This window comes from Charadrius vociferus, unplaced genomic scaffold, assembly GCF_000708025.1.
Source record: "Charadrius vociferus isolate BGI_N301 unplaced genomic scaffold, ASM70802v2 scaffold423, whole genome shotgun sequence".
NCBI classification, from domain to species: domain Eukaryota; kingdom Metazoa; phylum Chordata; class Aves; order Charadriiformes; family Charadriidae; genus Charadrius; species Charadrius vociferus.
Genome location: NW_009648149.1, coordinates 30,121 through 46,073, shown reverse-complemented (window position 1 = coordinate 46,073; position 15,953 = coordinate 30,121). Strand labels below are relative to the sequence as shown.

At 40.2% G+C, this 15,953-nt stretch overlaps 2 protein-coding genes across 2 annotated transcripts in view; both read left to right on the top strand.

Moving 5' to 3' along the window:
* RABGGTB (Rab geranylgeranyltransferase, beta subunit) overlaps window positions 1-12,359 on the top strand; it is a 13,780-nt gene extending 1,421 nt beyond the window's left edge. The window contains exons 2-10 of the mRNA XM_009883985.1: window positions 91-189; window positions 272-379; window positions 1,459-1,656; window positions 3,756-3,861; window positions 5,443-5,495; window positions 5,614-5,724; window positions 7,901-8,026; window positions 8,403-8,552; window positions 11,963-12,359. Coding sequence (XP_009882287.1) covers window positions 91-189; window positions 272-379; window positions 1,459-1,656; window positions 3,756-3,861; window positions 5,443-5,495; window positions 5,614-5,724; window positions 7,901-8,026; window positions 8,403-8,552; window positions 11,963-12,103 — 1,092 coding nt within the window. The 3' untranslated portion in view covers window positions 12,104-12,359. The remainder of the gene's footprint in view (window positions 1-90; window positions 190-271; window positions 380-1,458; window positions 1,657-3,755; window positions 3,862-5,442; window positions 5,496-5,613; window positions 5,725-7,900; window positions 8,027-8,402; window positions 8,553-11,962) is intronic.
* A 672-nt stretch (window positions 12,360-13,031) lies between these two features.
* The window catches only part of MSH4 (mutS homolog 4), a gene marked incomplete at its 3' end in the record, with an annotated part of 31,117 nt that continues 28,195 nt past the window's right edge, over window positions 13,032-15,953 (top strand). The window contains exons 1-3 of the mRNA XM_009883984.1: window positions 13,032-13,062; window positions 13,532-13,650; window positions 14,374-14,453. Of these exons, the coding sequence (XP_009882286.1) occupies window positions 13,032-13,062; window positions 13,532-13,650; window positions 14,374-14,453 (230 nt within the window). The remainder of the gene's footprint in view (window positions 13,063-13,531; window positions 13,651-14,373; window positions 14,454-15,953) is intronic.

Below are 15,953 nucleotides of genomic sequence, written 5' to 3'. Positions count from 1 at the left end.
GCGGGGCGGGGCGCGCGGTGAAGGGCTCCTTCGTGCGGGTTTTCAGTTTGTTTGTGGCAAATTTGTGATTTTTCTCAGCTTTATTGAAAGGTGTCGGCCGGCGCGTTTCCCTGGGCGGGGTCTGGTCAGGCTGAGGGGCCGATCCGCCCCGCGCTGAGGGCGGGCGGCGGTGTCGTCCGGTTCCCGCCGGTAGTGTCAGTTACGTTATACCCGGGCGCTAAAACCTCTCGAACTGACAACACAACTGACCTTTTCTCGGTACTTTTTGCAGGGGACACCACAGAAAGACGTTATCATAAAACCCGATGCCCCGAGCACGCTGCTTTCGGAGAAACATGCGGACTATATAGCTTCGTATGGAACAAAGAAAGATGATTACGTACGTATCGATTGGTCTTGGTACAGCTGCGCTGTGTTCACTTGATCGCAGTCGAGGGTTAGGCGCACGCGCACAAGCTGATTGCTTCTTGCCCTGCAGTCCAAAGTACGAAAGAAGGATGTCTCTGTTAATTTTCCTAGGTCTGTGATGAGTTTTGGCATGTATTATCTGAGTATAAATGTGAAGATTACCAGTTTAGCTCTAGAATTACTCTGAGACCTGGGAAATGAACTGCGTGTTGCTTCTCCATCGGCCAGAACGCCCAGGGAGTGTAGCCAGGTGTGCGCGATCGGTGGGACAGCACACTGACTCTCACACAGCCCTGCCGCGGGCGTGCTCGGTTTGGTGAACGCTTGAACGAGCAGTGGTCTGATAGTCACAGGTTGTCAGATGTGGCCCACAGCAGCGGGATTCCAGGTTCAGCGGGTGAAAAACATCAACAACTGCTTATATCTGAAGAAGAGGAAAGTTGCAGTTATTGTTACTGCCCACAAAAGAACTCCAGGCAATGTTGCTTATGATTGCTGTTCTTGCGCTTAAAAAAATCCCCCGTGTAGAAAATAATGTTATGGGGTAGTGTGGGTGATGTAATCAATGTGAGAGAATTCAGTACGACGTTTCACTTTCTAGCGCAATTTCAGATTGTGGCAGTTTTGGCACCTGGAAGTAAGTTTCATTAAATGTTAGACTTGTTATTTTTGAGTCTAGTTGGGGCGGTAATTTGAGTGGTAGTTTGGGTGCCAGGAGAGTAACTTATGACCTGAGTGAATTGGTGCCGAACTGCTTGAATGTCTTTTGTTTGACATTGAGCTACTTTGGACTAGAAAATACAGGGGCAGAAGGGAATGCAGCATGTGTAGGTACATACACGTGCCTGCGTGTATGTATGCACGTATGTATATGCACACACATGCACAATGTATGGAATATTTGTGCGTGGCTGGTACATGGTAAGTTGTCAATGCGATGGAAGATGTTTGACATATTACAAACTGCTTGTAAGTGTTAACGTGTATTTTCATCACTCTGTATTGATGATGTGCTTATCTGATTGAGAACTCAAATAATGCACTACTTAGGAGTACTGTATGTCGGAGTATTTGCGGATGAGCGGTGTTTACTGGGGGCTGACGGCAATGGATCTCATGGGGCAGCTGCACCGAATGAACAAAGAAGAAATTCTGGAGTTCATCAAATCATGTCAACATGAATGTGGCGGAATAAGTGCCAGCATAGGCCACGATCCTCATCTTCTATATACCCTCAGCGCTGTCCAGGTAAGTGTAACAGGGTCGTTTTCGAAAAAAATGTTTGTAATTTATGCACATTTTGTGCATTTACGAACCAGGTACTGTTGGATGCTTGTGGCAAAAGCTACTTCAGTCCCTTATTAAAAAGATAAAATCTAATAGACAAAACTTTAGGATTTAGCTGTATCATTTCCTAAAAAAATTGTCGGATTTGGGAACATTGTGCTTTTAATGATCGTTTAATGGTGATTGCATTCTTGATATATTTTGTAACAGTCTTGAAATACTTCTTAGCTGCAGGTTTTACTGGAGTTTTTTGTAGGTAATTTTGGATTTTATGAATTCTTATTTTACATTGAGGTAAAAGATATGTATGAACAGAATAAGAGTAAAGTTTTGGATTTTTTTAATGTATATATTACTATATGATTGCTATATATTATAACGCATTAATAAATATGTAATATTTATATAGCCTGTATATTTATGTAATATATATAATTTTGTGTAGTGTGTTTACACTTTAGTACTGTACAAAAGAAACATCGTGGTAGACAGTTCTTGTTCCTCAAATCTGCTTTTTTTGTGTATGACTTAAAAATGATACCGGTCTGCTGAGCATTTTATTTATTTATTTGGAGTGTACTTTTCCCCTGAGGAAAAAGTAATTCTCAGTCTTGTTTTTTCCACTGTAACCATCTCCATTATAGATTTAATTTCTTACTGTCTCTTGTGCATGGGATTTGGGTTGGTTTTGGTGTGGGTTTGGGTTTTTTTTTTTTTTGTTCTCCTCCTCATGCAAACAGTCGTGTTAAAAAAAAAAAAAAAAAGTACTGAAAAGGCTCAAATGCTTCTGAAGAATTACTTGATTGATTGCGTAATGTATCTCAAGTTCAATCTTATGGAAGAAATATTTAAATAGTGTTAAAAATAAATAAGATAGCATCCTGTTTTAGGAAGAAAGAGGAGTGGATTTGAAACCCTGAGGCAGAACAGAAGAATGCTGTTTTCTTGGGTCAGTGATGAGTCCTGTCATGTATTATCTGCTCTAAAGTTGATACTTATCCCCACTTTAGCTCTAGAATTATTCTGAGTACTTTGAGAACCAGGAAACTACAGTTTCTTGAGGCTGTGATGTATCAGCTTTTCCAAACTGTCCATTCAAACTCCTTTTGCAAATTCTAATCCAGTATAAGGAGAAGGGGGTACAATTTGAGGCTATTTACTTTTACATATTAGAGATATAGTTTTTAAATAAATACTTGATGTTACTAGGCAATACTTGCAAGTTAACTGGATGCATCTCTAGATCTGTGAAGCTGAAAAGTGATAGCAAGTGCTGATGTAGGATTTTTGTGGTAAATTTAATCAGCATGTCTTAATGAGCATTCATGTTCTTAGTGAACAAACACCGTTTAGTCCTGTCTATGTATCCAGAATGTTTAAAGGATCATGTCACATCTGCCTTTGATCACAATTAATAGTAATCTGTTCAGATTTGCTTTTTTAGGAACGTATATTGACTGTACGGTTTGTGTCTAATCATATTATTCATACTTTTTCTTAAGTATGAATTACTTAAATATTTCTTAAATTATTGCAGGTCGGTTCTACTCGTTATATTTAAAAATGGAATGTAAATAAAAATCTTAGAATTCAAAGCTGATCATTGCTGACAGGTGTGGACTGGCAGTGGTATTAGTAACCAGCTGCTTAACTTACACTTGCACATATCCAAGTAGCAGCAGTGCACAAAAGACAAATTTGTGAGTCTAGGATGTCATTATCCCATTACAAAATCAACCATAACCAAAACTCTGTTCTACATAATGCTAGTGTAAAAACAAATAAACCCAATTCTGCTTTTGAAAGGAGAGCTGGAAGCTGGAAAATAACAAACCATCAAGGAGTTTAGCTTGAATTGCCTATTTGAGAACTTCTTAAAGTTTTCAGACAGAGATAATGAACTGCAGGGAATGAAATTTTATTTTAATAAACCTTACCAAATAATATTCACAGTCAACTAAATAAAGTCTTTTATAAATCCAGGAATTTTTTTAAAGAAATAATTAAAAAAACCCCAAACTTGCCTCTCTTTGATTGTTACTGTGTCTTTTTTTTTCCAGATTCTTATCTTATATGATAGTCTCCATGTTGTTGATGTAAATAAAATTGTTGAATATATACAGAACTTGCAAAAAGAAGATGGATCATTTGCTGGAGACAAATGGGGTAATTTCTAGATCTTTAAAATTTAGTGACTAGGTTGATGGGTGTAAGTCTGTGAAATTAAGTTTCCTTGGATGGTCTTTTCGCTTGTGTATTGCATATGAACGCTTTTATTTTCTGAGTTATGAAAAAGCAGGTTTTGTGAACGACAGAGTTGTGTTTCATTCCTTTCATTAATAGTCTAAACTCCATTGCATTCTTGTATTAAAAATGAATTGCCCAGCTCTTAAAGATGAAAACATTTGGCCATTTGTAACTTGTAGTACAAAGTAGTAATACTTGTAACAAGGCAGTACTTTGATACACTAGATACGCTATTCCTTAAGGCATATTTTATGCTTGCTATTTAATGGCAGTCAGTTATGATCTATGTCAGCTGTGAAAGGATCTTTCGGTATACAGGAATGAGGAAAACCTGGGTTTGTACGCATGAACTTGTGCTAATACTGATTCTGTTTCTGCACATAAACTCTTTATGAGCAAAGATGGTATTTTTAAGCTGTAGCATAAATATTTAGTCACTCTGAAAATACTTATCAAAGTATTTAAGTATCTAAGTTAAATACTTATCTAAGTATTAAAGTAACTAAGTAAAAATACTTGCCTAAAACTACATGGAAGGCTTACATTTTAATAAAATCTATCGCATATCACTCATGTTATTGTTCTAGTAAAATTCAGCAATCCAGATTATGGCAGCATACATACGCTGCTGTAAAGGCAGCTGCTACACTTGTGTTAAAATGGTTCATTGTTTGCTGCATCCTTTTTGTTAAAAGTGTGGAAACAAATGTGCTGAATGCACGAGGGATTTACGTTATTTCTGAAAGGTGGTGACAGCGCAACTGAAGGAGTGCAATACCTGATGTAGTACAAAAGAGCACATGTTTGGTTTATGTGTTTCAGCTTGTGGATTTCTTAAGAAGAAAAGTCTCGGCATCAGTTTGACCAAAAAAATGAATGTTTCTGGCTGGGTTCAATTTTAAATTTTGACATCAAGTATTAATTGCTCAGAGTTTGTGCTAGCAGAGTTGTATTGGTATGGGCTTGCCAAGCAACCATTCTGCTATAGGTGTAGTGGTTTTGGTTTAGCTTGGAGGTATAAATATTCAAAAGAAAACTTGCAACTTCCATCAGTCTTCCTCTAAAAAGATAAAGGGCTTCTACTTCTGCCCAAGGTTAAGGCAGATCAAGAGTTGTGTCCAAGTATTTTCAAGTGCACCGCTCTGCGATTATCTAGTAGAACACTACAGATAGACTCTAAAATTAAATAATTGCTTGTAAATTACCACTGGTGGAATTGATTTGGATATATATCTGACTCTACACCAGCTGAAAATGAGTTGTTCGCTTTTATGTGCAGTAAACGTACAGATCACTTTAGTTGTAATGTACACTTTCTAAACTACTGAGGAAATAAACCATAGGCTGGAAGAGGAGGCAGTATGGGGAGAGGTTTTGGCTGATTTCTGTTGTTCAATGGACAACCTTGTATTTTAACTTTTTGTTCCATATTTTCAGTGGTGATTTTTGTTACTGTTAATAAACACACTCTTACTTCGTTCCCTACCCTCCACATTCTAGGAGAAATAGATACAAGGTTCTCCTTCTGTGCTGCAGCAACTCTTGCGCTTCTGGTAAGTCCTAAATCATTACTTGTACAAGTACAGAATCTTCTCTTGGGTACTGGTGAAGTTCCTACAGTTAATGGTCGTGGTCGGTATAAAGTGCGCTGGTTGCTTTTCTGACTTGCAGGGAAGGCTGGATGCTGTTGATGTGGGGAAAGCAGTAGAATTCGTTTTGTCCTGTATGAACTTTGATGGAGGATTTGGCTGCAGACCAGGTTCTGAATCACATGCAGGACAGGTAAGTTTTTTTTTTCTTTACGTGAAAAATGTTTTAAATTAGCAAGCATCACTTACTGCCTATAATTGTTTCTTTACACCTGTCAGTGATGTCAATGGATGTACCTTTCTTGTTTCCCACATGCCTGATTCTAGTACGTTAGTTAAAATAAATTAACAAATAGGTAGATAAGTCTGAGAAGATGAGTAGAGACTCAGGAGGTTATAGTCGGGGGAAAAAAAGCACAAGATCATAAGGGAACAACTTTTAGGACTATTTCAATCTTCACATAATGATGTTGGAATAGGTGGTGTGAGGATTTTTGGAGAATTTGAAATGAGACATTGTACAAGCTCTATCAGTGTGTCTGCCACAAACCATAATGAAACATAAAAGTCAATTATATTACATGTTTGATATTTATCTGCTGATGAACTGAAATAAAAACGAGACATGAACCTGCTCAAGGGGAAGCTTGGTTAATTTTTTGAGGAAAGTCAGTTTTGAGATGAGATGCCTAACTTGGGCACGGGAACATTTATCCTGTTTTGTTGTAGGCACTAAAAATTGTTTTACTAGTGACGGTGAATTCTGAAAAAAAGCTCAGTAAAATCTAGTTGAGAAGAGAATGCAGTAGTATAATCGAAACAAACAAAGGGATCTCTCAAGGAAGAGAATCTCAATGACATCTTCCAGCAGAAAATTTACGTAAAAACTATCTTTCCTATTTTTTTTTTTTTTCATGGAAAGGATTATTGCACTTCACCTGAAGTTATTAATAGAAATCAACTTTTAATAAAATATTTTAATGCTGTTACAATCACCTGTTTATTTTGGATAATTATGGTGAGCAGTGCCGTAACCAGGATTCACCTCAGCCATGAAAATGCTAGAGGTATTTTGTTCAGAAAAAGTCTTGTGGTTGTTTTGTTTTTTTTTTTTTTTTCTTTTTTTTTTTTTTCTCTCTCCCCCCTCTTTTAAATCGGAGGGCAGGGGCATGTGGGGAATTTAAACCAGGTACACGTGCGTTATCTTACGAGTTTTATCTACGGTAGCGTTGCCCGTGTGGTCTAAATGGCTGGACCGTGGTCTAAGTGGCTGGACCATGGTCTAGTGTTAAGTGGAGTCAGATGAAGTAGCTGAACCCACTCTGTTTGCAGCTGGCATGTCCTGGGAGGATTAGATCTGTGCGTATTTACACACGCCTTAAGATGCAGTAAAGGGCAACTCCTTCGCCTGCACAGTAGTTCAAAGGTTTTCTAAGAATATCACATTTATTTTGCAGTATTCTTGGATGGGCACATCCTTGTTGCTGTGTGCTTTTGTTGGGGTTTTTGTTGCCTTTTAGGGTGTGTGTTTTATTAGGAAAAGACCATTACGATCAGGCTTCAGCTGACAATGCGGTTTCGTGCAGTTTGTGCTGGGCTGCTTTCTTAGTGACCGTGTGAAATGTGACCGGAGTATGCTGTTGCACTGTAAATGTTATTTCCCAGGAAAAAATAAACAGGGATTAATCTGCACGTACATTGCATGGCACATTGAAAGCAAGCCTGACATGGCTAGATGTACGTGGGGTTGCCAGGATAGCTCATGATCGGGGTTAGCCTGTTTCTGCTAGAGAATTGATTTGGTCTCCAGCGTGCCTTCCGCAAGCCTCAGGGTAAGAGGCGCGTACAGGAACAACGCACAGGCTGGATGCAAAATTGTCATAAAGGCCACATCCAGCCTGCAGAAATAAATGTGAGCGCTCTGACTTGAGAGTCTGTTTTTTCAAAAAACAAACAAAACAAAAACAAAAAAACCAAACCAAAACAAAACCAACAACAACAAAAAAAAACCCCAAACAAACAAACAAACCAAAAAACCCAAACAAAACCCAAACCAAACCAAAACTGTATGGCTCCACCTCATCTTTCAGGATCTTTTTCCAAACCTTGCATTAATGTCTTATGTTAGTAAAATCTTACTGTTCTGTAATTACACTGTGTAACTGGTACTTTTATACAAAAGCAACCGTAACAGTAATGTACTTCTATAATGGAAAAGTAAAACTAATTTGAAACTAAAAGCTGAAATGTGCCCTTATTTTGTATTGTGTTTGCATGACTGTGTTCCTGCTTTGAGTTCTTCCTGCATTTAGTCTGGTAAACTATACGTAGTTTTTAAATACACAAAAAATTTATGTCTGTAATTTTAGATCTATTGTTGCACAGGATTTCTGGCTATAACAGACCAGTTGCATCAAATAAACGTTGACTTGCTGGGCTGGTGGCTTTGTGAACGTCAGTTACCTTCTGGAGGTCTCAACGGACGACCGGAGAAGGTATTAGGTGGCTTCTTTTGTTTGTGAAACCGCAATAGAGATTATTTTTTCTAAAGCTTGAAGTAATTCTGGAAAATGTCATGACTTTTATGAAATATTTAGTAAACTTTTCACAGAATTCAGGCCTTCATTTCGATCCTTAATTTTGTCACTAACACTTGTAATGCAGTCCTTAGCTATGCTCAGTTTGAGTCATCTCTGAGGAGAGACTGCATCCAGGAGCTTCCTTCTCTTTCACCCCAAAGAACACTCTAAGTGTTGTTTCTCTGCAACAATATTATGACAGCACACCTAGTCATTTCCAAAATCACCGATAAAATTTGCAGTGTCATGTTTAAAACAAAATCAAATAACAATCTGCTTCTCTGCTCACCAGTTGCCTGATGTGTGCTATTCCTGGTGGGTGTTAGCATCTTTGAAGATGATCGGTAGATTACATTGGATTGACAGAGAGAAACTGCGCTGCTTTATTTTGGCTTGCCAGGATGAGGAGACTGGAGGATTTGCTGACAGACCAGGAGATATGGTAAATAATCCTTTGCTAAATAAAATACACTTACTTGAAGATTTCAACTGAAAAAATAAACTTTCTTGTTTGCGTGTAACTGAACCTCGTGACCCAGGTGTAAGCGTTCTGCAGAGCCTGCAGTTCACTTTGAAGGAAAGAATAAGGCAGATTTGCTGTCGAAGGCTGACTTGGGGAGCACGTGTTGTGTATCGCACTTGCACTGTAGTCTGCCCCACTGAAGTCAGTTGCCATTCCTCACAAATTCTGGGTTGGTTCCCATAACACGTACCACACAAATCATTTCTCACCAGACCACTTGGGAGATCTCTGTAAAAATACCGTGTTTGGTAGTGGGGGGTTTGGGACGTGTGGGTTTTTGGTTTGTGGGGGTTTTTGTGTTTTGTTTTGTAAAAATAATGTGCATGCTAGAGTCCAGCACAGGTTAAGCAGTCTTCATCTCTCTTGGTGGTTTTGAGTCATAATTTTATTAAGAATCCTTATACGCTAACTTTTGCTCTGTGCCAGCCCAGGCACTGAACAAATCCTCTCACTGGCATTTGTCTAGATGAGGGAGGAAGAAGCTCTTGTGATAACATGATGACGAGGCTGGTGGTACAGATTTTCTGCTTGGTTGAGAGAGCAGTTATGGTTTAGCTGGTCTGTTCTCTCTGGTTTCAACCGTCCAGGTAAAATGGCAGATAAAATTCATATCTTTCAACGGTACTGGACAGATAAACTCAAAAGTGTTATGAGACCCTAGTGCAATTTCTGTAGAACGCTCGGCTGCTTATTTGTCAATGGTCAGGGGGAAGTTTTAGCTGGTTTTGTTGCAGCCAACCATGTCTTCTCCTTTCTCCACAAATGGATTAAAAACTGAAGTAGCTTTTTGTATCGGGAACAGTGTGGCCAGCAGGACTGGGGCAGCGACCATCCCCCTGTCCTCGGCACTGGTGGGGCCCCACCTCGAGTGCTGTGTTCAGTTTTGGGTCCCTCACGACAAGACAGACATTGAGGGGCCGGAGTGTGTCCAGAGAAGGGCAACGGAGCTGTGAGGGGTCTGGAGCACACGTCTGGTGCGGAGCGGCTGAGGGCCCTGGGGGTGTTCAGCCTGGAGAGGAGGAGGCTGAGGGGAGACCTTCTCGCTCTCGACAGCTCCCTGAGCGGAGGGGGGAGCGAGGGGGGGGCGGTCTCTGCTCCCAAGGAACGGGTGATGGGACAGGAGGGAAGAGCCTCAAGTGGTGCCGGGGAGGTTTAGATTGGAGCTTGGGAAACATTTCTTCCTGGAAAGGGCTGTCCAGCCCTGGCACAGGCTGCCCAGGGCAGTGGTGGAGTCGCCATCCCTGGGGGTGTTTAACAGAGGGGCAGCCGTGGTGCTGAGGGATGTGGGTTAGTGGTGGGCTTGGCAGTGATGGGTTGATGGTTGGACTCAATGATCTTAAAGGTCCCCTCCAAAACAATTCTATGATTCTTTGTAATCTGATACATTATTCCCACTTAGAGAAGGGGGGGAAATCTCTGGTCTGCCATTTGGAAAGTGTTTTGGTGTTCTTAAAATGGGAAGGTTTTCATATTTCTAAGGAGCTCACAGAAAGACTTTTCCCTTTTCGGAATTCTCCAAGAAAAGCCCAACACTTAAAAGTCTTAATACTTTTCTGGCTTCGAGATTAAACTTGACCTATCTCTATCTTGCCAGAAGAGCAACTTTGGAGAGCCTTTCCTCTAGATCTAATTCAGGCACCTTTGGAGGAGTTTTTGCTTATTATGTTAGTGGTCGTTTCATATTGGTTTTGCCTGTCATCCATTGTTGAAGTGGGCACTGCTGTAGAAATGTTGACACCTACAAGTTTTTGCTTTGTGCCTGCAGAGGCGGTCTCCGGACACATTCCTAACAGACCCTGTTGTTTGTTTCTCTTTTGTTGTTTGGGTTTTTTTGGTTGTTTTTTTTTTGTTGTTGTTGTTGGGTTTTTTGTTTTTTTTTTTTTGTTGGGTTTGGGGTTTTTTGGGGGGTCGTGGTGTGGGGTATTTTTGGTGGGTTTTTTTTTGTTGATGGGGGGTTGGGGTTTTGAGGCTTTTTTAAATTTGGGGGCTTTTTTAACTTATTTCTAGGTTTTACTCTTGATTTGACATTGTGATTGTATTTCAGGTTTTGAACCACTTGAAAATAAGTCAGCTTTGTCAGCTTTTTTTAAGCTCTAAGCAGCGAGTTCTTGATAACTTAGTAGCTGTGGTTATTAGTTCTTAGTCGTAATTCAGCAGGTTTTTCCTTTTTATTTGCTTTAAAGAAAATTGCAGAAAGGGAGCAGACAACATAGCAGTAGATACGTCTTCTAGAAATCTGTGTTTCTCTGAACATACATACTGTTCATGAAGAGGTTGGATCTCTAACTTCATATGCACACTTCCCGTTAGGAACCGTCTCTCCTTCTGGCCCTCTCCATCTGTACAAGTAAATTCTGTCTTGCCATTCCTAAAGTGTACTGTTTATTACTGTTATTTTGCTACATACTTATTTATTTTACCCCTCCTCTAATGGCCACATACTCATTCTGGGAAGGCGCAAGTAAACGTATCTCTGAGTTTTGACCACACCTGTAACATGGTCACCAAATGGTTGAGGAGCAAGGCTGGCTGTGCTAGTGCAGTTTGAACCTTCCAGGCTGCGGTCAGTGGTTGGAGATCCTGTACGTGGCCATAACATGATCATTCAGCTCAGTTTACTGCAGTATGGAACCTTTGCCTGAAGATCCAGAAGTTCCACTAATGCAAATTGGATGTACGCTGCACCAGATAGCACAGGTACTCTTGGATAGGATTTTGTAGAACGTAGTATGACAGGATGCTTGTCGTGAGACTTCATAGCCTATCGCAGTTATGTGCTGATACCTGCTTTTAGGGAAGGTTCGTATGGTGAAGGAGTACTTGGATACCAGATAACTGCTCCTGTCTCTTCTGGGTTTTTTTCTCCTGGTATTTTTTCCCTCCTGTTTGCTAGCACAGTAAGTTGCTGCTTCCCTCTCAAGATTTCGCAGCGCAGCTCTCTATTCGGAGGCCATTAAAGAGCATTCTAATGTTGCTGAAGAGCAAATGAGGAGTTTGTGGAAGTGGTACTTGTAGATTATCGAATTTACTTTTAAAGCTTTCATTCATTGTTTCTCCTACCCTGTGACATTGCATGCTAATGGAGACGCGCAAGTACTTCCTGCCAAATTCAGAGGTGAAAATCATCTTAGCAGCAGACAATCTACAAGCATCTCTAAATCATAGTATCGTAAGTGCGTGCTGGGGAGGGAACATGTCTTGCCTGTCAGCACAAATGAAGGTTTGTTCAGTTGCATTGTCTTCTCCAGCCATGGAGATTTGCTTGCTAGCAAACAAAAGCTTCATTCCATACAAATGAAAAGTTAATTGATGTTTCTTTCTTCTCCCAGGTGGATCCATTTCACACCTTGTTTGGAATTGCTGGACTATCTTTATTAGGAGAAGAACAAATTAAGGCCGTCAATCCCGTCTTTTGTATGCCGGAAGATGTCCTTCAAAGAATAAATGTACAGCCTGAGCTTGTGAGCTAAGCCTTGTAGGGACAAAAGGTTGATATCCCCAGTTGCTTTGGTTTTACCCATTTAAGTCATCTCATCTCTGAAACTCTTAGCATAATCTTCTTTGAGATGTGTTTACATTACGGAAGTAAAGCAATTGCCTTACTGTGGGCTCTGTCACTTTGTAAACTGTTTCAGAACAGGCTGGTTCTAATAACCTGAGTGTAACATGTTCTTTGGTTGTATATAAGAGATGTAGAAACGTTTCTAATCTGTATCTAAATATATGGGCCTTTGCGGTTTTTTTGAATGTTCAAGTCAAAGCAATAGTGTGAATGCTTAATTTTTGTATTCCCATGACATCAACCATGCTAGCATCTACCTTTACACAAGCATGTTTTAATGGTGGATCACACAAAGCACTTTAAAAGAATATGAAGAAAAAGCCCAAACAAAACCCTACTTAAACCATGCGCTTAATGCCACACACTAGTCTATTTAATTCTTCCTGTTCGCATTTGCCATCACTGTTATACACTGAGAAACAATCTTTTTCTTCTGGTAGTAATTGATACCAGTGAAAACAAAAATTATGGTTCCATTAAGTATATAAATGTCTTCATTTATTGATGAGTCCCTTAGACAAAATTTCGCTGGTATTTGAAATAGAGCATACCTTGAGTAGGTATCGACAAACTTACTAACATTAAGTGTTCTAGAGGTCTCTATAAGACAGTGACGTGTAACTGAATATGGAGTTGATACTAAATTTGTTGCTGGGTTGAAATCCTGCTTTTGTAGCTTTTAAGACAATAATTGCCAACACTTGATTATGGTGTAATTGAGAATAAAACTAGCTGTGGAAAATACTTATTCTCTGAAGGATGAAGTCCTCTTTGTCTTCACAGAAGCCCTAAAATTGCCTCTTAATTTACATTCCATGCATCCTAGCTGAGACTGAATGGTATTCCAGTTGAAATATACAGTAAAAGGTAATCGTGAAGGGGAGGAAGTCTTTGATAATCTCTGTATTTATGCTTAAGGAAGGGTTTAAGTTGTTTCAAACACAGTTCTGAACGCCAGCTGGTTAGTTTTATCCAGTTGTTCAGCTATTGCTGTTAGAGAGAGTAGGCTAGAACTGGACAAAGTAACTTTTTGGTGGACTTCTAATTGTAGAGAATTTCAAAGAGAGAATGTGTATGTGAATGCTCAAGTATTTAATGATTTTTTTTAAGCCTTCTCTACAGTGCTTTTTGGTAATGCAAAATCCCTGCTCTTTTTAGCTGTCCAGTTGCCTGATGAATTCTTTAGTCAAAGCCTGGAATTAATTTCTTTTTCAAGGTTTGGAAAAAAGCTACAGTAGGCTTTGTGTTGAGTGCGAGGCAGTGAGAGCACTGATCAGGCTTTTATCTAGCTGTAAAGTTTAACAGAAAATTTCAAAATCATTTTTTCTCATTCCAGGTTACCTTTGCGAGTGCCACTTATTTTCTTCTGAGGAAACACTGTTCAGTACATGCGAATTTGCCATTTTTTCCATGTTGTGTAGACAAAATGGAATCCTCTTCAGCATTTCTAGTCTGGTATAGAGTGAGGAGAACTGGAAATCGCTGGGAATCAATATGTGGGTGATATTGTACGGTGGTGTAGAACATTTCACTGTAGGTTGAAATCCTATTAATATTATTGGAGTTTTTCTCTGAAGAAGGTCTGGTCAACTTTATTTCCAAAGTCAGCTGTGATTTGTAAAGGTCTTATAATCTTACAGGTTAAAAAAGGGGTGAGTACATGCACAAACTAAAAACTTCTTAAGAATATTCCTCCGTTCTTTACACCAGTTTCTTAAAATATTGTGGGAAGAGAATCATCACAATTTTTCTTACACAAACAAAACCACATTTTCTGTTAAATGTATTGTGAAAAAAATTAGTTGCCCAGTTTGTCTATGTTAAGACTTACGTCATTTTGGTGCAAAATACATTGTTACTGTCTACCTCGATTTTGTGAAAAGTACTGATGAGGTTTTTTTTCTGAGCTTACATAGTTAGAAGCTTTGCAGTAATTAATGTGCTGTTCCATCTTCAGTTACAGGTCCTTTATTAAAGGCCTTCAGAAGTTTGTGCTTTCATAACTTTTTTTTTCCCAGTGGAAATCTTTATATGGAAAGATCCTGACATTTGCTTAGTATTTGATCTTAAGTACTGTAGTATAGCCAACACTCCCAGAAATAAATTTTGCAAAATGCTATGTGAGAACTTGTGAAAGAATAATGAATAATTCTGGTATGTAAAATTGTGTGTCTGTAGATATGCTTGTTTAAAGAAAACTGGGTGGGGGGAATCAACAGCCATTCTGTTACCTTCCAAGAAGGTGGTCGAGACCAGAGGTACGTGCTTTGTTCGAAGACGCTTCCTTGCGGTGTTGTGACGGCTGTGTTGGGCGAGTTCAGCCCTGTGATCTGTGACCGTAAGAGGGGTGGAAGATGGACATTCCTTTTGTTTCTGCTTTTCTTACCATACGCTTGGATGTCTGTCCAGGAAGAGGAGGTCTAACACCAGCTCCAGGGGGCTGAGCGCATACAGAAGTTCCATCGGGGACTTGAAATTGAGAACAGTACCGGTGTGGAGCGCAGGGCCCACTCCCGGCGAGGGGCCGCGGTGGGGCCAGTGCCCCTCAGCGTTTGCATTGAGCAGCTGAACGGCCACAGAGCTGCTGCTGTGCAGAAGGAGCTGCGGCCTGGTGAAGGCCAGGTTGGGCTTGGAGCGGTTTTTGATGCCAGTGTGTGGGATTCCAGAGACAAAATGTTAATGCAAACAGTTTTAGTGGTGTTTATTACACGCTGATACACAAAGCAGTGTTACGGTGTTCTAAAACATGCATAGAAGGACATGTATTTACGACAATTACAGATGTACACACAGTACGGGGAGACAACATCCAGTTAGACATTGCAACATAGCAAATAGCATAGGAAGAATCGTATAGGTAAGAGACTCCTGAATGATGACACTAGGGCAGCTCTGCCTTCGAGTGGCAGACAAGCAGGGCCATCTGGAGCCACAGAGACAACGGGAAGGGCTATCCAAGGCCCTACTGCCTGTGAGGAGTAACCACCTGATCAGAACTGGTCTCCAGCTTGGAGCTACAGCTATCGCCCAACAAAGAGAACAGGACCACTGAGACAGACAAACCAGTTTTCAGCGGCTTTTGGCAATCAGATAATGACAGTTGACCAAAACAAAGAGGAGTAAACGACTACCAGAGAATTCTGAAGGACCACCAAGAGACTATAATGCGCATACTGGCGTGGGTAGTAGCCTGTGGTAATGAGTTCCCAGAAAAATAATGAACGTGCTAATAATTTCCCGAAAATCTTGTGAATATGTATATATGGCATGTATATAAGCTGTATAACTAACCCTTTACCGTGTGCAAGTTTGGAGGAGCGCTCCCCCTTGCACCCAGCGCTGCAAGAAACATACCTGCTTTATAACTCTCCGTGAGTTGTGGAGTTTGTTTCCGCACGTCACACGAGCTTTTATGGTTTTTTGTTGGGATCTTTTGCTACCTAAACTCTCGAACAGGGAGAAACCTCAGCAAAGCTCCCGCTAAAAGTCGTTCAATGTCAAAGAAAGAATGTGGGACAAACCACGTTTAAATGCCATACTCCTGTTTTAAAGACCGTAGCAGACCATTTCTTTGCATCCGTGTCACCCTTTTATTGTCTGTAATTGCATATTTCTAATTAAGCATGTTGCATGCCCAGCAACTATATTTACCATTGAATCATTTGTAGCTGCACCAGTAACCGCAGCTTTATAATTTTCTTGATTTCTTTCCCCGTAGAACCCCCACTCGGCGCGGGGGGCCGACACGGACACCCCCC